This window comes from Acomys minous (genome assembly GCF_964271855.1).
Source record: "Acomys minous genome assembly, chromosome: 2".
NCBI classification, from domain to species: domain Eukaryota; kingdom Metazoa; phylum Chordata; class Mammalia; order Rodentia; family Muridae; genus Acomys; species Acomys minous.
The window spans coordinates 13,317,359-13,337,209 of NC_140484.1; the positions used below are offsets into that span (position 1 = coordinate 13,317,359).

The 19,851-nt window shown below is 48.8% G+C and overlaps 1 protein-coding gene across 2 annotated transcripts in view; it reads left to right on the forward strand.

Moving 5' to 3' along the window:
• Positions 1 to 9,043, forward strand: part of STN1 (STN1 subunit of CST complex) — a 36,565-nt gene extending 27,522 nt beyond the window's left edge. For both annotated transcript variants that reach the window (XM_084772187.1, XM_084772186.1), the window contains exons 8-10: positions 240 to 362; positions 2,835 to 2,907; positions 8,778 to 9,043. In XM_084772187.1, coding sequence (XP_084628313.1) covers positions 240 to 362; positions 2,835 to 2,907; positions 8,778 to 8,935 — 354 coding nt within the window. In that variant the 3' untranslated portion in view covers positions 8,936 to 9,043. The remainder of the gene's footprint in view (positions 1 to 239; positions 363 to 2,834; positions 2,908 to 8,777) is intronic.
• Positions 9,044 to 19,851: the final 10,808 nt, after the last annotated feature.

Here is a 19,851-nt window from a genome sequence, read left to right on the forward strand (position 1 = left end):
TTGCCCTACAGTGTGGAGGCAAAGCTGGGAACAGACAAATCAAAATGGAAGCCCAACAGTTACCAAGTGTGACCCCCTAGAACCCTGCCTAAATACCAGCCGGCTCAGCTGACATACGCCTAGGTTGTGTTGACTTAGCACAAGAAAAGCCTGTCAGGTGAATTCGTGAACCAGTCAGTCTGGGGAATTAGGCTCAGGTGATGGAAGGTGAAACTCACTGTGTTTTCTTCCCTGTGCAGGTGGAGTCAGAGAGCAGCACCACTTCCGGGGTAGCGCATGGTGTGTTCAAGAATGCGATACAGCTGCTATGGGAAAAGGGACTCGTGTTCCAGAGGCACCGTGGCTCTGACAAGCTGTACTATGTAAGAGACCTGCAGCTTAATTCCCCCTTCAAAGCTTCCATGACAAATACAGCCATGCTTAGAAATACCTACTTGTTTCTAAAATCATCATTAGGAGGGCATAGACTCAGAACTGAAGGCTGCCTCTTGCCTTTTCACAATGTAACTCTTTCTGTCTCTGGTTCTGTGAACTCTGAACCCAGGCTGTCCTTGAACTCATAATCCCCTGCCTCCGCCTCGCCAAGCTGGGATTGTAGGTGTCTGCCACCATGCCCGACCCCCACTGCCTCCTGAAACATTGACAAACAGGTTCCTGTGGCTTTTTTTCATTTAAAGAAGGAAGGAAGGAAGAAGGAAAGAAAGAAGCCATCTTCTAAGTCAGAACTCCTCATCCTCAGAACCTTTGGGCTGGATGCACTGAGAACCTGCGCTCTCACTGTAGTGTGTTTACAGCACCCCTAGCCTCACTACATTCCAGAAGCATCTCCCCTGCTGTGACAGTCAAAACCTCCTCCTGGATTACCAAATGTCGCACTACTGTAAATAGGGTTCATCCTCATCGCCTTCTTGCCTCAGCACCTCTTTCTGATGTTGAGTATTTACGGAAACTCGCCATTCCCTTGTGACGGGCGCTGTAGTGCTGTGTGACTTCTGCTGTCGCGTCTATGCGGCTGTGTGAATTCATGCCGGTATTTCCAAGAACTGCTGCAGAAGGAGGGTCTCAGGAGCCAAGGACGCTCTGTTAAAGCCTGTGGGTGACACTGCAGCCAGCCTCCCTGAAGGCCTGGCCTGACAGCCTCCCCACGGAGTACTAGCATGGCTGCTTGCTCGTCTCATTCTTTTCAAGTTAAGTGTTTGCCTCTTGTTGCGTGCTTCTGATGTCGGAGGCCCTAAGCTGCGAATGGGCCTGCAGGAGCCACCTGTGTCCACAGCAGAGATGTGGCGTAAGAGGAAGATGAATCAGCCGGGCGTGGTGGCGCCCACCTGTAATCCCAGCACTCGGGAGGCAGAGGCAGGCAGATCTCTGTGAGTTCGAGACCAGCCTGGTCTACAAAGCTAGTCCAGGACAGCCAAGGCTATCACAGAGAAACCCTGTCTCTAAACAAACAAAAAAAGTAAAGTAAATCTTCTGGAGACAGGACCCGACTGCTTTCAGGCTCACTAGAGGTTTACTTAGCCTCTCATTTCCTCTTTGGAAAGGTTTTTTTTGTTTGTTTGTTTTTTTGTTTTTTGTTTTTTAAGTAGGAAGGGTTTTCCATGGTGTTGAGAAACTTGTGGAAGAAGTGATCCGGTATAGCATGAGTGCTGTCTACTCATCTGCATAGGACACGGTGGCCGCCATTGTCACACCAAGCAGGGAAGCTTTGGAGACGTGTGCCTCTTTTGCTCTGGGTTGGCCTCTGTGAGGGTCTGTAGAGAGCAGCCCTCCCTGGGAAGCGGCACAGGCCACTGCAGCTGCCAAGGGCGAGGTGGGGCTGGGCTGGGCACTTCCTCCTGTGAATCACCGTGAGCTGGAAGGGGTAGTCAAACAAGACTGGATGCCACGCCCCCTTCTGTGGCTGACCCTTCTTTCCACTCATGCCTTCCTCCTGAAGCCCCTCGGGCACCGTTATCAGCCAATGCCCACACTTCTCTTTGCTCCTGTGTTTTGCCTTCACACTAACCCTTGGGAGTAGAAAGTCCTGCTGTGTAAGTCAGGTCTCACGGGTCTTCTTGGCCTGTCCCACCCAGTTCTTCAGCTGTGTTTACATGCCTAGGCTCTTCCCCTCCTGCCTCCTTCCTCTCCCCTTTTATATCCTCTTTCTTTCCTTCCTTCCCTCTTCCCCTCTCTTCCTCCCCTCATTTTCTTTGTCTTATCCTCTCTCCTCCCTCCCCTCTTGCTCTTTCTTTCCTTCCCTCTGGCATCTCTTTCCTTCCCTCTCTCTCCTGTGACTAGATTTGCTGCCGCCCCTGGGTGAAGCCTGCTGCTAGTTGAGAAGGAAACATGGCTGTATCTGCCCACAAGAGCCGAGAGCGGTTCAGTAGACAAATAGATTCTCTATCTTGCTAGCGTTCCCATGCTAGCAAGCGTTCCCTTCTTTAATTCTTCCTTGTGCTTCGAGGAAGAGAAACTAAAGAAATCTGAGGCAGGGGAGACCTAGAGGAAGGCGTGGTGGGATGAAGGCGGGGGCTTGGAGCCCTTGAGCTTCTTCAAAACGTAACAGACAAGAAGAGCGATGTGACTGTGCTACAGGTGTAGAAAGAGAAAATTACTTCTTTGCGCCACAGAATTCCAGTTTTACTGTCCTTTCTGGCCCCAGCAAACCAGCTCCCGACAGTGAGCAGATGCCTAGGGACAGAGCTGAGCCACCAAGCATCAAAATCATATCACCAGGGGGAGGGCATGTGGTTATCACGGAATCTGCAGAGCCGCCTCGCGTGCTGGTTTAGAATTCTGAGTGACACGCTGCTGTGTGCCCAAACCACATTTCCAACCCCTACTCTCTTTTCTAGGTAACCAGCAAAGACAAAGACCTGCACCAAAAGGTCCACCAGATCATTAAGGAAGACTCCCAGAAACCAAACCGTAAGTGGTGTGAGGTGCAGGGGGTGGTGAGCTGCTGCATCCAGCATCCTTGTCCCCCAGAACCAGACAGAATCAGCATGGCCTGGGAAGGAGACAGCCAGGACTTCTGTCCGCCCTCAGCCTGTTTCCTCTCCTTTAATTCCCTTGGACTTTGGCTGGACAGAGGAGTCAGCAGTGGAGCTCCTTCAACACCCATGGGTTTCTGATCCCAGAGGGACACGCTGGAGGCTGACCCCGGGTGTGCTGCCGCTGCTTCCCCCCCCCGCCCCCCGCCCGCCCAGGGATTTCTGACCCCGTGCTCAAGCTTTCGGATGTGCTTCTGGCTTCCAGGTTTTCAGCCGCATTGTTTGTTGTCCATGCTTGCCACTGCCTTTGATCATAAGCTTGACATTGCCCTCATTTCAAACATGAAGGCCTTTTTTAGTGTTAGGCAGAATGGTTTTAGACATCCCGACTCATGAATGAAATTTAGTCTGGTTTTGTGGAGTTAGGTCGGCCCCTAGTGGCCGGACACTCAAACTGCAGCTTGTCTGACTCGGTGCGTATCCATTCACACTAATTACCAAAAAAACCCACAAGTCTTAGGAGCTTGTCAGTCTTCAAGGTGACTTTTCAGAGCCTATCTCTTGCAACCATATGCCAATCACAAATACGCAGGTCCTGGATACAGAAAGGGTTGTCACTAGCCCCACTTCCTCCATTCTGTTTTCTTTCTCTCTAGAGAAGTCATTCATTCTTTTCAGACCCAGGTAGAACCAGGTCATCCGCCTTGTTGTTTAGGACCCGGTGAGATGAGGACCCAGTGTGGTATGACAACCAGTCTTTACCTCAAAGCATCTCATTTTAGTGAGTGAATGTTGTTTGGTTTATTCAGAACAGTAAGAAGAGAACTGGACCGGGTGTGGTGGTGCACGCCTTTAATCCCAGCACTGGGGAGGCAGAGGCAGGTGGATAGCTGTGAATTCGAGGCCAGCCTGGTCTATAGAGGGAGTCCAGAACAGCCAAGGCTACACAGAGAAACCCAATCTCAGAAAAAAAAAAAAGAAAGAAAGAAAGCAAAAAGAAGAGCACCATAAGCAGGCATGGTGATCTATGGAACCCAAGCCCTCAGAAGGCTGAGGCAGGAAGGTCAAGTGCTTGAGGTCAGCCAGGGATAACATAATGAGATACATATTCTCTTTCCCTCACTTTCCACCTCCCTCTTTCTTGTGTGTGTGTGTGTGTGTGTGTGTGTGTGTGTGTGTGTTTGTGTGTGTGCGCGCAGCCAAAAAAAACTTTAGGTATCCTGCTCTTTCCCTTTCTGATTCTGTCCTAGTGTCTGTCCCCCCCCACCTCTATTTTTTGGTTTTTCAAGACAGTTTCTCTATGTAGCCTTGACTGATCTAGAACTCTCTGCAGAAGGCCAGGCTGACTTCAAACTCAGCTCCACCTGTCTTTGCCTTCCAAATGCTGGATTTAAAGGCATGCACCACCACGCCCAGCTCCTACTCTCTTAAGACAGATTTCTCACTGAACCTGGAGGTAGGCGGGCAGCCACCATGCCCCAGCTGTTCTCCTGTCCCCATGCCCGTTCCCCATCTACACACAGTGCTGGGGTTACAAATCAGATACAGCCATGGGGATTGGAGGGTTGAAAACTCAGGTCCTTATGCTTCTCAAACAAGCATCTCTCCAGTCCTCAAGACTGTCTCAGAAAACAAAACAAACAGGCATCCTTTAGTTGAGAGAAAGCCTGTCTGTCCACTGTCTACGGAGTTGTGCTTTGCAAGATCCTCAGCCCGAAGGGGTGAAAGAGTGCTGTGATCCCAAAATACCATTCCTCCACGTGGAATCCCAGGCTCCTCAGCTCAACCATGGTTTTTGCTTTTGTTTTTGTTTTTAAATGGCAAAACTTTTTTTTAAGATTTATTTATGGATTACATACATATGTATGCCTACACACCAGAAGAGGGCACCAGACCTCATTATAGATGGTTGTGAGCCACCATGTGGTTGCTGGGAATTGAGCTTAGGACCTCTGGAAGAGCAGACAGTGCTCTTAAAGTGCTCTTAACCACTGAGCCACCTCTCCAGCCCTCAGCCATGTTCTTAGATTGATAACCATTGGGACTGCAAAGTACATGGAAGGGGCTCACGTGTCCTTTTCTTGGAAGGACCTACAGCCTGGTGACCGGAGGCATGGCGAGAACAAGTTTTCCTGGAAAGAATGCTCAGTGGGTAGAAGCACTCCCTGTGGAGGCCTGGGACCCACAAAAAACGTGGGCTTGGTGCCGCTCTTCTGTGTTCCTAACACCCCTATAACAAAACGAGAGGCAGAGTTGAAGACCGTCCAGGAAGCTTAGGGGCCAGCAAGCCTGGACCGTGTGGTGCAGCAGCAGAAACCAACAAGGTGGATGACAAGAACCGACACCCGGAGTCATGCGCATGCCATGGCGTGTGCGTACCTACACCACCCCAGCAAGAAGGTGACGGGCTTCACAGATACTCCTTGGCGAGCTCCTGCCTGGGCTAGTGAGCTATCAGAGTGGCTGTGCTCTCCCACTTGGTCTGTACAGGCGTGAGAGGGGCACCTTACAGGTGGCCATGGCAGGCAGGAAGTGAACTTCAAAGAGGTGAAAATGAAAACTTGGAGCCAGCGCTTGAGAGGCAGAGACAGTGGGTCTCTGTGAGTTCAAGGCCAGCCTGGTCTACAAAGTGAGTTCCAGGACAGCCAAGGCTGCACAGAGAAACCTTCCCCCCCCCCCCCCCAAAAAAAAAGATTGACATTGACAACCTGGATCAAACCTTTCAAAGTCTAATGCTGGGTGGTTTATTCGCCAGTGGGTTTGTTTTTTGTTTTTTTTTTGGTTGGATTTTTGGGGTTTAATTTGGTTTTTTGAGACAAGGTTTCTCTGTCTGACAGAGCCCTAGATGTCCTGGAAGAGGCTGGCCTTGAACTCACAGAGATCTGCCTGCCTCTACCTCAAAGGTGTGTGTGCCACCACGCCTGGCTTGCCAGTGTTTTTAAAATCAGTATAATTTTTTTAAAAAAAGTATAATTTGAAAAAAAAATTTCTGGTGTACAATCCCCAATGCACAATTACACTGAAATTCAACTCAGAGCATATATCATTTCTTCCAAGATGGGGTCTGGAGATATATTAGCTTAAGGGCCTAGGGAAGAGTCTGGCCTGGTCTCGGTCATACAGACAGTGTAGAGGTCATGTGGGCTACTAGCCACCTCTGGTCCTGGTTATGAGAGCTTGAGGGAGCCCCTGCCTATACAGATAATTTAAGGGTCATTTAGACTCTTAGGTGTCTCTGGTCCTGCTTGAGGAGGCTTGGGGGAGCCCCTGGCTTACAGATAATGTAAGGGTAATTTAAATTACTAGCCACCTCCAATGCTGGCCCAACAAATAATTGCAGATCACTACCTGGATGGAAAAACAAGTTTCACATATTTCCCACTGGAAAGACAGTCCTGCATGTTTAACATTCCTGCTTTCCCTACAGATCTGTGGGTGTAAGGGCCTTTGTGCTGTGCTCCCAATACACACGGGCCTCTAAGAGCCATAGGCCAGTCACCCAGCTCAAACAAATCCCTACAAAGTGCTGGTACAAGACCTTGCAGGAACTCTCTCAGCATTGGCTGTGACCACTTGTCTTTCTGATGTCACAACCTATGGCACTAAAGAGGATTATTCCTGAATAATAGTGGATGCAGATCCTAAAAAGTCAGTGCAAAACTGCAGAGGGATCCAGTGCCCTCTCCACACCAGGCCAGCATCCACCTGGGCATGCTCCTTCACCTTCAGATGCGCAGTTCATCTTTTCTAGGGACTCAAGATTAGTTTGTAATCTGGCATTGACCTCTGGAGGTCATTGGCAGTTGTACTGTGTGTGGAAAAGGGCCTCAAACAACTACTGCTGCTGCTACTGCTACTAATTCTTCTTCTTCTTCTTCTTCTTCTTCTTCTTCCTCCTTAGATTTATTCATTTATTATTTATACAGTATTCTGCCTGCAAGTGTGCTTACAGACCAGATCTCATTGTAGATGGTTGTGAGCCACCATGAGGTTGCTGGGAATTGAACTCAGGACCTTTGAAAGAGCAGGCAATGCTCTTAACCTCTGAGCCATCTCTCCAGCCCCCGTGCCTCAAACTTCTTAAGCAGCTACATGGTGTTCCACAGTTGTCCAGAGAGGGTAGTTGGCCATTTAGTTCATCATTCCTGCTGGGCCTCTAGTTCATCTCTTACCTTTCATGTGAAGTAAACAGTGACTGACGCTTAGGACTGGAGCTCCTCATTCACTTACGAGTATCTGGACAAAGATATCACAACAAGGAAACAGTAAGGCTACACTAAGCCAGTGTTACCTCCTTGAAGGACTGAGAGGGCTTTGTCTGAAGGATGGGCAGCATGTGGCATCAGAAGGAGCCTGGTGGCAGAGCAGGTGGCAGTAGTGTCTACCCGAAAGGTCCTTATGAGAAGTAAATGAATGCTGCCCACAAAGCTGTTGAAAGCGCTCTCTCTGCTTTAGGTTAGAAAGGGGTGAGAAAAGTGAGGTTCCCTTTCCCAATGGGATAGCCCTTACCTCTAGCAGGGTCCTGAAGGCTCGTTCTAGCTTTCTGCTGAATATTGAAACAAGTACTAGCAAAATCAGATGGAATCCTTGTTGGATTTTTCTCTAGTATAGATGGATTATAGGTTTAAAACCCTGAATTTCAGCTTCACGTATGGTAAAGTATCCTTAAAAAAGATTCTATGTTAAAAATGTCTTTGGCTCTGAAAATGTTCTCACAAGTAGAAAAATTAAACACAAAACTTGCACATAGCATCTCACCTGGATTCCCTGGAAGACTAGTTTCTCAGCACAGGGCCACCCTCGTATATTCACTGTGTCATGTTAAGTCTAGTGGCAATGAGCAGGCACAGCCGCTAGAGGTCACCATCTCATCTTTGTTAGCCCAGGACCTTAGCCCAAGGTCACAAGTTCTCCCTGTCCCACAACCAGTCCACAGTAAGAGAACCAATTCTTGTGCTGTGAGTTGCTCAGGGCGACAAAAGTACCCATGGGTCAAGCTGCTTCTCTGAGTGCCTCCTGGGACCTGACACCCTTTTGTTACCATGTAATGAGGTCAGTTGGGACATGCCAGGGCTAGGGCTCCATGGAGGGATCTTGCTTTTAGTGATGCCCCATTTGACTCAGGCTAATGTTTACGTCAGAAGATGGCTACATGAAGTAAAGTGACAAAACAAATCAGTGCATTCTCATTGGTCTGTTCTAGTCTATTTTTGTCTGCTTGGGGGAAATGCTAACCCATGAAAGTAGAGTTAATGATCTCCTGATGGCCATGACCCTCAGTAGGAAACTGAGGAAGGAAGGGGGTTGCCAGCCTTCAACTTTCATCACTCAGTACTCAGTGGTCTTAGTTTAGGGTCAAAAGGTAAAGATTACTAAACTACATTGTGACAGATAGGACCCAGTGGAAGCCAGGAGAGGAAGGATGGGACGGGCTAAAGGTAGGGATGCCTTATAGGGAGGGGGCATCAAGTCGGGACCTCTAAGAAATGAGCTCTGCTGTGGATCCCCAGAGGCCTCCTGGGAAGGCAGGGGTTCAGTACCGAGAAAAGAGTTTATCAAGACTACACAGCCATTAGTAGGTCAGGGATAGAGAGACTGATTGGAGTCCTTGACTGTTGATCAGAGTGTTGAAAAGTGAGCTGTGTCATGGGAGAGCATGCGTGTGGAACAGTGCACTTCAGACCTTGATGTGAAAAGAATCTTCTTGGCCCATGTCATGGTGCCAGCACTCCCTCGGGAGGCCTAGAGAGGGACAGAGGAGAGCTGGCCATCACAATCACGCTTAGCGTCTGCCCTTGCCCATAGATGTGGAGAAGGGCTGCCACGTGATGCATATCCTGAGCTGCGTGCGCCTGAACCTCCGCTGGAACCTGAACAAGGCTACGCTGCAGCAGGTGCTGGAGCTCCTGGAGGACCAGAGTGACATCGTGAGCACGGGAGACCACTACTACACAGCCTTCTGAGCAGAGCTGTGGAGGAGGGAAAGGTGGCTTTATCCCGGGTTCTGCCCTCAGGCATTGGACAGACTGACGTGTACATAAATCTCATAATAAATTTAGTCACTGGGAAAATAGGACTTCATTTCTGCTACTTGTGGTATCCCAGAGACAGACAGCTTTGATGCCAGTCGTGACACACATAAACCCTCCTTGTCAACTCTGGCTGGACTTAGTGTCACTCAGAACAGAATGGGAGAAAGCAGTGTTGCTGGCTTAGTCACTGTGTCTGAATTCAGGGGCTCTGTCTTGATAGAGGGGACATCCTAGGGTAAAGGCTCTGGAACTGGAACACATCTGGAACTGGAGAGGCAACGGCCAGACTGCACTGCTGGAAGACTTTTCACACACCAGGCTACCACATGCATCCCCAGCAGGCTCCCCTGGTGTGTTAAAAGCTCACAAAGGGCCATAATCTCCTAGAGTGATTAACACTTGCCTCTGGTTCCTGAGTTTCAGCACTAGCAGTGAGGGCTGCTGAGATGTGCAGATCGACCTTGGAGAATACAGGATCCCACGCCTGGCGTGGCATTCTAACTCATTTCCTTATAACTTGAAAGTTGTCTCAGAACATTTTCCTGCACTTAAAGAGGTGCCCAGCTAAATGTGTGGTCCCTTGGTGCCCTTGAAGATGGCAGAGGCTGTCAGCTAGCTGTCTGGCTGATGGTGTTATTTTCAAGGTTGCCGCTGAGTGTGCAGGGCGTGCTGACACCATCCAGACGAAGGCTTGGTATGTGCCCAGACAGGTGACGGAGTCGTGCCTTTGCTCAGAATGACAAGGTAAAGAAAACATCTGAGCTATGGAGCAGGCTTGTTCCAACAGCAAATGGCAGATCCAGCCAGCAGAAATAAAGTATGGAGAAAGATTTGGAGTTAATTACAGTCATTTTGCAAAAGGCACATCTGTCTTAGTCTGCTATGCTAGCTTTTGACGTAACAGAGTCTGGATGGCTCAGCTGGAAATCCCTTAGGCCCAGGAGCTAGCTAGGCCCACCCTCCTCTGTGGATGAGCGGTTTTACAGTCACAAGCCAGAATTCCCGCTGGCAGATCACTTCCTGCCCTGGTCTCCTCTCACTGGACCCAGACCTCTGGTGACTCCCTATTAATAGGGATGACACAGCCACCTTGACTTCCCTGTGCTTGGAAGGGTCTCAGCTGAATAGGTTCTGCGTGGACTGCTGTCTCGAGGTCAGCAGCTGGCCTGAGGTGAATGACTATGTCCTGATCAGTGGCGCCTCTCGGGAGAGAGCCAGAATCAGGACCTAAAATGGGCGTGTGCTGGGTAGGCCAACCCTCCGAGGAGTCCCCTCCAAAGGGGAAAAACACGCACACAAATGTGAAAGCACAAACGCACAAGGTGTCCATCACTGCCTAATGTGCAGTGATTCCTCTTTATATTTGGAGAAGTTAAATATGAGCCGTACACACAGCGAAATTACTCCATGGCCACTGAAATGATGGAGCAGATGGCTGGCTGTCACCATGGGGCGGTGCTCCCAGGAGATGTAGGGAGAGGAAAGTTGAGTTACAGGACTATTTGTATGCCGTTGATCAAAACTCCCTGTGTGTCTTCACATCATCAGCAGATGTGTATAGTGCAAGTCTGCACAGACACAGCTCACCATTTCCTCTTACGCACTTGCTGCGTTTGCCTTCCAGGACGCTAAGTGCACCCTCTTCTTTACTTCTGTCTCCCCAGTTCTTAAGACTCAGTCTCAGCCCAGACCCCATTTCTAGTTATCTTGTTCTTCAGGCATCTTAGCCTCGTGGCTCATGGGTCCTGTCGTTCGCAGACTTCCCTGTTGGCAAGAGGTTGGGCCTGCATGCCATCCTTACACTTCCGTATCTGACTTCAAACTGGCATCAGCTTTGGTGTCCGAGAGACAGCTGAATCTGTTCAGAGCCCGTCTCTGGATCACCCCAGCCCTTGCCTTGCCCCTGATAACCCCCTTTGACTTAGATGCCAGCGCTGTTTCCAGACACTCAGGTCAAGGCTGCCAGTGCCTTTCTCACAGCCCACACCCGAACCTGTACAGCTACAGGTGGTCTTGACGCCTCCAAAAACATTGCTAGGATATGCTTGTCGCTCTCCTCTTTCCACCTTCCTGGAGTGTTACCTCCTCTCTCACTCTTTGCCAGCCCTTCCTCACATTCTCAACAGAGCAGCTACAAGGGTCCTGTATTGCTCCCACTCTCTGTGGCTTAGAGTCTTCTTCAGCATCTTGGCGGACAGCGAGCTCTGCCGTGTCTCACTTCATGGCGCTGTGCTCAGCCTTTATTACTTCTGTTGCGCTCCATGCACAGGAGTATCCTTGCCTGCTCACAGGCCTCCGCTCTTCTCCTGAGAGTCTCCGTGTAACTCACCTTCTCCCTGAGGCCTACCCCAGCCCTCTTTGCTGATTGTAACCAATTTCTGCTCCCCAGCTTTGTTCTGCCCACAGCCCTAGTCACTCACTGCCTAACACACTCCAGATGTTTGCCTGCTTGCCCTGTTTATCGTCTGTCTCCTCAGCAGAATGCTCCAGGAGGCTAGGGTTCGCTCTTGTTTCCTGTGTCCCTAGTACCCGGGGCAGTGCCTGGCGCATCTTTCAGAAAGCCCGCTTATGTTTGTGGCTGGCAATTTTCCATCTCCTCATGTCTGCCTCTCCTGAGGGTTTCCCAGTGTTTGGAAATCTCTTCAGGCTGGGAGCACTCAGAATTAATAATCCCCCACAAACAAACTCAGCTGGGGCACCTGGGCTATAGAGACTCAGATTCCCTTCCCTGGTCCTCAGAGATGTGGCTGTGGTATGTGCTGTCCAGGGTTTCTCTGCACGGTCAAGTGCGGCCCACCCATCACAACAGCCCTTTTGATATCTGCCAGCATTCCTGCCCGGCATCCCTGTTCTCCGCATCTCCCAAGTGGGGAGCAATCTTCTTGCTTTCTTGAAGACTTTGCCTCGGCGTCAGTTTATGGGCAAAGCCATATTAATATCGCACTCCCTGACTCATTTGAGGAGTGTTGCATGGATAGTGGTACACATCAGACATTTCTAGAAATGCTCACCGAAGGCTAACCACTCTTGCCTCTGAAAAGTGAGATGCCAAATCCTATTAAGTTAATGTCTTCACAAATCCTAGCCCAAAAAAATAATAATAGGAAATGGCCCTATGGGATGACTCAGCAGATAAAGGAACGTGCTGGAGACCTGGGCTCAATTCTTACAACCCAGGTAAAAGTAGAAGGAGAGATGCACTCGACAAGGTTGTCCTTTGACCTCCACATGTGCACTGTGGCATGCACACACACATATAAAAATAGCGCATATAATATGAGAGGCCTGGCAGTGGTGGTGCACATCTTTAATCCCAGCACTCAGGAGGCAGAGGCAGGCGGATCCCTGAGTTCAAGTCCAGCCTGATCTCCAGAGCAAGTTCCAGGACAGCCAGGGGAACTACAGAGTGAAACCCTGTCTCGAAATACCAAAGGGGGTGGGGGAGGGGAGGGCAGTGTCTGGAGGGATGGGTCAGTGGTTAAGAGAACGCACTGCTCTCCCAGAGTTCCGTTCCCAGCAACTGTGTGAGGTGGTTCACAGACCACTTGTCACTCTAGTTCCAGGGAACCTAACACCCCTATTCCCCTCCACACCAGCACCTGTGCACGTGCCCACATAGCACACATAATTTAAAATAATGTTATTTCCCGTTCCCATCCACCAGAAACACGAGTCAACAAGCCTGGGAAGCCTTTCCCCCACAGCAGTGTAAGGACCCAGCGGAGCAGAGGGAAGGTCTCGGGAAGCCCTTGGAAGCTAAATACCGTTGAGCTTCTGTATATACAAAGACCAGCCAGAGAGTTCCCTGAGAAGGAGAGGCAGGGACTATAGTCCTCCAGGTCTTGGTGTGTGCTTGTTTGGAGAAGCGTGGGCCCACACGTAGCTTGTGGAGGCGAGCAGACAAACGGTGCTACTGTCTAGCCGTGGGTCTGTGTGAAGAGCCGTGCCTACCCGCATCTGGTAACTGCCAGTGCTCCTCATTCCTCTAAGACACTTCTTTGTAATTATTTTCCTCTCTGATGGTGTGCCAGGACACTGGCCAAAAGAGCCGACTGGGATAAAGTCCATTTGAGTGTGAGGGACTCAAGACACAGTGCCAGTGATTGAAACCAAGCAAACTTCTAATTTTCCATTGGCAAAAGCATCTACACTCTCTTATTAATGTGGTTTCTCTTCCACAAGTGGCTTCTGCGAGGCTACCTCAAAACATCTCTTTGTTCCCTTGCTAAGTTTATACGAAGCCTATGGGAAACTCAGAGTATGAAGTGTCTCACCATGGACACCAAACGCTGGGATAAGGATGTGCACGGCCATCCTGAGGAATGGTGTCCCAGGGCATAGAGCCTTGTAGCGCAGTCTTCGATGCCTGCTGTTCTCCTGGCAAAGGGCTGAATGTGAGCCTATACTCAGATCACTGAGGTGTGTGTAGTGCTGAATTTTAATCCAGCCTATTTCTACTGAAATTTGACAACCTGTCTACTGCCTGCTAACCTCTGCTATATCTATAAGGGCAAACAGGCAAATTCCAGGATAACACCAGGGTCTGTATTCACAAGAATTCCAAGTCAAACCCCAAAGTTCTGTTGCGGCAAAGTGAAATGCCGAGTTTTCAGTTGAGGTCGGAAAGAGGAAGCTTGAAGACCATTGGATGCCTTTGGTTTGGGATTGGTTTTCACACCTGTTGTGTGTGTGTGTGTGTGTGTGTGTGTGTGTGTGCGCGCGCGCGCGCTAATGCACAGGCCATGGAAGGGTGCTGCTTACTGGCTTGCTCCCTATGGCTTGCTCAGCCTGCTTTCTCATAGACTCCAGGACCACCAGCCCAGGAATGGCAGCACCCACAAAGGACTGAGCCTTCCACATCAATCACTAATTAAGAAAAATGCCCTACAGACGGCTTCTGGCTGATTGTATGGAGGCATTTTCTCAACTGAGGTTCCTATCGCTACGTCTAGCTTTTTGGAGCTGACTTTAAAAACTTAAAAACTAGCAGCACAGTCTATTACTAATAACCCAGAGTGCAAACAACCCAATGTCTATCCACTGATGAGCAGAAAAATCTTACCCCTCTTGAATACCATTTCATTGGCCTCTGGTTTGTAACTGTTGCACCCAAGTATGCAAGGACCATCTTCATAGATTTTTTCAGGAGAAGGGCATGAACAACTGAACTGGGAACTGATCCAAGTCTGGTGGCCCATGCTGGTCATGCCAGAACACAGGAGGCCAAGGTTAGATTATGAGTTCAAGGCCACTATAGGTCCTGTAGAGAGACTTTTAAAACACACACTTTTCAGTAAGTAAATAAGTAAGTAAGTAAGTAAACAGGCATTGACAAATTACCCACTGAAGAGGCTGCTCCACTGTTAGTTCCCGTCAGTGGTGGATGAGTCAGCTGCTCAAAGCTCACCCACCCTGAGGCACCTGTAGTTTTCATCATGGTCCTTTTGACAGATACGAATAACTGCTGGGTTTTGTTTTTGTTTTTGTTTTGTTTTTTGTTTTTTGTTTTTGTTTTTGTTTTGCATTTGCTTCTTGAATATGAGCAGACTTGAGCATCTAGACGCTCAGTGTGGATACCTTTAGACTAGGTTCTGTCCTGGACAGTGGCCATGTCTTCTAGCAGGAGCTGGGGATGGCCAGTCACCAGCCTCAGAGGTAGCCCAGAGCCCAGTCGGCATGGGTGGGGTTGATGCACAGCTGGAACAGGCATGCAGCTTTCAAAGCCCCAGCTTGCTTCTTCAAGTATTCAGTCATGTGCCCATCTCAGTGTTCATACACGAAAACATAACGCAGTGGTGTGTGTGTGTGTGTGTGTGTGTGTGTGTGTGTGTGTGTGTGTGTGTCTGTGTGTGTGTGTGTCTGTGTGTGGTGTGCACGTGCTGGAGCTCGTGTGTGAGTATGGGTTCACAGCATGCCATTGCAAGCAGGTGGAGGTCATAGTACAGCCTCCAACGTCAAGCCGGGGTCTCTTTCACTGTTGTATAAGCCAGGTTAGCCGTCAAAGCCTCCAGCGATTCTCCTGGCGCCACCATTTCACTGCGCAGGTGCACTGGAAGTGGGGAAGTACACTGCCATGCCCATCTTTATATGAATTAAATGCAGGTTCTTGCCGGGTGTGGTGGCACACTTGGGAGGCAGAGGCAGGTGAATCACTGTGAGTTTGAGGCCAGCCTGGTCTACAAAGCAAGTCCAGGGCAGCCAAGTCTACACAGAGAGACCCTGTCTCAAAAAAAAAAAAAAGCGGGGCATAGTGGCACACGCCTTTAATCCCAGTACTTGGGAGGCAGAGGCAGGTGGATCGCTGTGAGTTTGAGGCCAGTCTGGTCTACAAAGCGAGTCTAGGACAGCCAAGGCTACAGAGAAATCCTGTCTTGAAAAAAAAAAAGAAAGAAAAGAAAAAGGAAAGGAAAAGAAAAGAAAAAAGTGCATGTTCTCACGCTTGTGTGGCCAGCCCTTTACTCACTGAGCCATCTCCCTAGCCTGGATGATATTCTTTAAAGACAGGCTCCCAAGCTGACACTGAACTCCTGATCCTCCTGCATCAGCCTCCCAAGTGAGGGGTTACAGATGTGCACCGTCATGCCCGGGTTTCCATGATCTCTTAGTACCAACCCAGACCTCTCTCTCATAGATGAGCCAGCCCTCAGGCACTGTCACCAGTGAGATGAACGTGGGAAACCACCAATGCCTGTGGGGAAGAGCTAGTGAAGTGGGGAAGGGAGCTTGTGTCGTAGCAGAAGCAGGCTTAGCACAGCCACCATCTGTGTCTCACAACCTACTCGCCCTAACAGGCGGGTGCATTACTTGACTGGGTCGGTGCAGCTAATTGCGGCACTGGGCACCACCCATTCCGATTGTCTTTGCTAGAAATTGTACCCTTGGGGCCAAGGGTCTTTACTTTTCATTCTGAGGACAAATGATGAATAAAGGACGTGAGGGAAGGGAAGGGGCGCTCAGAGCGCACTTCCATTGTGTTCGTGGCTCTGCTTTCCAGAATAATGGCAGCGTTGCATCAACTCTGTGACAACTGCTGGCTTTTGTGCCACACTGGATCGTGGACAATGAATTTACTAGAAGATGAATGGCTACTATATTGAGTTGCTGACGTAGCTGTCGTTTGCCCAGACTCCTTTGTAAGTAGCAAGCAAGTTTTACCTCAGGGATATTTGGTGTAGGGCTGAGTCCGGGAGTTCCATGTGCAGACAGCCTCTGGGATGTTTCTTGGAACCCTGGAGCCTGGAGAGGGTTTCCATATAAGTGGACCCCAGGCAGTGCAGACTGGAAAGGCCTCTCTTATAGTTCTGTGGCAGAAGCAGGGATGGCAGAGGCTCTGCAATGTCTCAGAGAAGGGCGTGGCCTCAGCCTGAGTCCTAGCTTCGGCTAAGATTCCAGGCCTAAGTTTGCAAAGGAGGGGACCACAAGCCCCGTGTCCTCAAGGGACATCATGTTGGAACCCTGAGCTCTCAGCATAAGCTTTGGTCTCAGGAGGAGGGTAGTCCTGTCCTGTTTTCCAGCTGTGTAATTCTGGATTCCCATGGAGCCTCAAGGAAGGGTGAACCCACTCCCATTATAGTTTTCAGGCCAGCCTAGAAAATCCACCCAAGATAAGTTGAAATTAAAAGAAAGGAAAATGACAAGTCTCACCGACTTGAGTTTTGAAAGTAAATTCGTAATGTACAGTTAGAAGAAATTCCAGGTGAATCTCAGAATGAGGTCATTCTTACCCACTTGTGTTTCAGAATGCTATTTTGAGTGGGAAGGAAAGGGCTAATGTCACGGTGTGGTTCTGGAGACATTGTTTATTCCCAGGACAAAACAGCCTGTCCAGCATCACTGCAGAAACCGATTAGAAAACACTCCTCAGAGAAGGTAGGAGAGGGGCCATCAAAATGGCTCAGCATGGGGGCTGGAGAGATGGCTCAGTGGTTAAGAGCATTGGCTGCTCTTCCCAGAGGATCTGGGTTCAATTCCCAGCACCCACATGGCAGCTCACAACTGTGTGTAACTCAAGTTCCAGTGGATTCGACACCCTCACACAGACATTTATGTAGGCCAAACACGAGATGTACATTAAAAATAAATTAATTAGCCAGGCATGGTGGTGCACACCTTTAATCCCAGTACTCAGGAAGCAGAGGCAGGTAGATCATTGTGAGTTCGAGGCTAGCCTGGTTTACAAAGTGAGTCCAGGACACCTAAGGCTACACAGAGAAATCCTGTCTCGAAGAGGAAAACAAAACAAAACAAAACAAAACAAAACAAAAATGTAATTAATTAATTTTAAAGAACGATGGCTCAGCAGAAATCAGCCTGATGACTTGAGTTTAATTTTCCGAACTCATGTGGTGGAAAAAGAACTAATTCCTGCAAGTTGTCCAACACTCCACACACTGTGTGTGTGAGAGAGAGATCTGCCCTGTCCCACAGGCCTTGAACATGTTGACTAGCCAGGAAAGTGACGTGTGACTATGACCCAGTTTGCACCTGGCCATGCAGGAGCAAGAGGATGCAGGTGAGTGAGCAATACAGTCAAACTCAGAAGCTTCCAAAAGCCCCTGAGCCAGGAGTCTTCTCTTAACACGAAGACGCATGATAGCTCACAGCGGCAGCTGCTGGCCCAGCCCAGCCCAGCCTAGCCCAGCCTGGCCCAGCCCAGAAGCTTCAGGAGTGTCAGCAAGCCCTGCCTGTGCCTGTGGTGTCTGCTTGCGTCTAGGCTTGCCTGCCCTTGGTGAAGGGCAAGAAATGGGAACTGGTCTCCTGCTGGCTTGAGAATGCTGGTCTCAGCACTCCAGTAGGGGTTGGGCCACCAGCACAGGCAGACTTGGAATTTTCCATCAATTGGTTCATAAGGCATATGATTTATAACTTTGAGGTGCAAAAGGCTTTTGTTTGACCTTCGGCTTTAAAAACATTTTTATAGCAACATTTAAAAATTGGTTATCATCTGTATATAAAGAGAGAGGGGTCGGGGAGAGAGAAAAATCTTTGGCAATAGAACTCAGAAACATTTCAGGAAGCAAGCCCAGGGGCAGGTAGACCAGATAGCCCATGCCTACTGCAGTGGTTCAGAGAAGTTAGCAGCATAGCAGAGGGACAGAGATCAGATAATACAGCAAAAACCAGATAGAGGTAAAAGAGGGTAAGTTAACTCCTAGGTCCTGCCAGGCAGACCTCAGCAAATGCCTTGGGATTATCAGAGAGCCTCAGGAGAGCTCTGGAGGGTCTGAACTGGTGGCAGAAGAAACGCCAGAAGAGGACATGTGAAAAACAAGAAGAGTTCCATGGACCCCAGAGGCTGGAGAGATGGCTTCACCGTTAAGAGCGCTTTCTGCTGTCAACACAAAAAATATAACTAGTACCTCAAAGGGGATCAGAAATAGTTTATTTTGGAGTCAAATATGAGTGACCATAGCCTGGGAATACAGATTGAGATTACCTCAAATTCTGTGTTGCGATGTGTAAGGAGTTTCATGACGTTTTTATGGTGACAGAGCAAAGAAAACGTCATAAATCAAGACCACTGGATAGTTGGGTTCTAGCAATATGGGAGCATGCTAGGCCTTAGATACCAGCTGACAGCATTGTGACCCCATTGACTGGTGGAACTAGGGCTTGCTAACACATTCCCAAAGGTTCTTACCTGTTAGTCACAGGATCTTGGTTTGACTTTGTCTGTTAGTCATGGACTGTTAGGTCCAGCACAGAGGTGAGCGAAGAATAGCTATTTATTTAAGGGCTACAGATAGCCCAAATGAATGGTAATTAGACTCTGGACCTGCAACATCCCAACCTCTTTCCATCTCTAGTTCTAAGCAGCCAATCAGCCTCTGCAAACACAGCTTCTTCCCAGGAGTTCTCCACACTGTTCCTGCACAGGACCTCAGTTTGATTCCCAGAACCTATGTTGGGGGGCTCACCTGTAGATTGTTCTAGGCACACACCTTAAATCCCAGCACCCAAGAGGCAGAGGGAGGCAGAGTTCTATAAGATCAAGGCCAGCCTGATCTGTCTACATCAAGAGTTCCAGGCCAGCCAAAGCTCTGAGACTCTTGTCTCAAAACCAAAAGGGACAGACTACATAAAATAGCTTCTTAAACTGTGGTTTACAGTTTGCCTGGAAGTGCATGTGGAGGGACACACACACACACACACCCCAATAATAAGAGGTTTCTGAACAAAGAGTCACCACAAACTAATTTAAAATCAAACACGATAAAATAAAATTAAAAAAACAAACAAATGTGATGACTTTGAGGTGTTTGTTGCAGTTTGGCTGTATTGCATCATGGGACTTCGCTGCAGCCTTGATTTGAACACTGAGGCCGCTCAACTCATATTTGACACACTTCTTACAAATTCCAGGGCTTTTTCTGTACAAACATCTTTGCTCTTACAAGAGCGTAATGGCTTAATTATAGAAAAAAGAGACTCCATATATTTCTTCCATCATCCTCAGCATGTAAGTATCAAATAGATTTTTGGGCTATATTATGTAAGAGTGCTTGATTTTTTTTTTTTTACATTTATTTAGTTCTCTCTCCTCTATGTGTATGTGTGGGTGTGTGCGCATGTGTGAAGTTGTACATGTGGAGGTCAGAGGGACGCTTGTAGGAGTTGACTTTCTCCTTCTACTGTGTGAGTTCTGAAGTTCAAGCTCTGGTCATCAGGCTTGATGGCAAAGGTCCTACTCACTGAGTCATCTCAACAGTCCAAGAACATTTGATTATAATAATTACTCTTTGGATGGCTGACTTGGGTTTCAGAAAAGGCTCATTAAATAATTTGGTTTGGGATTATAACAGAATTTCCAACAATTTCTAAAATGGCTCTAACCATATTTCTTCCAT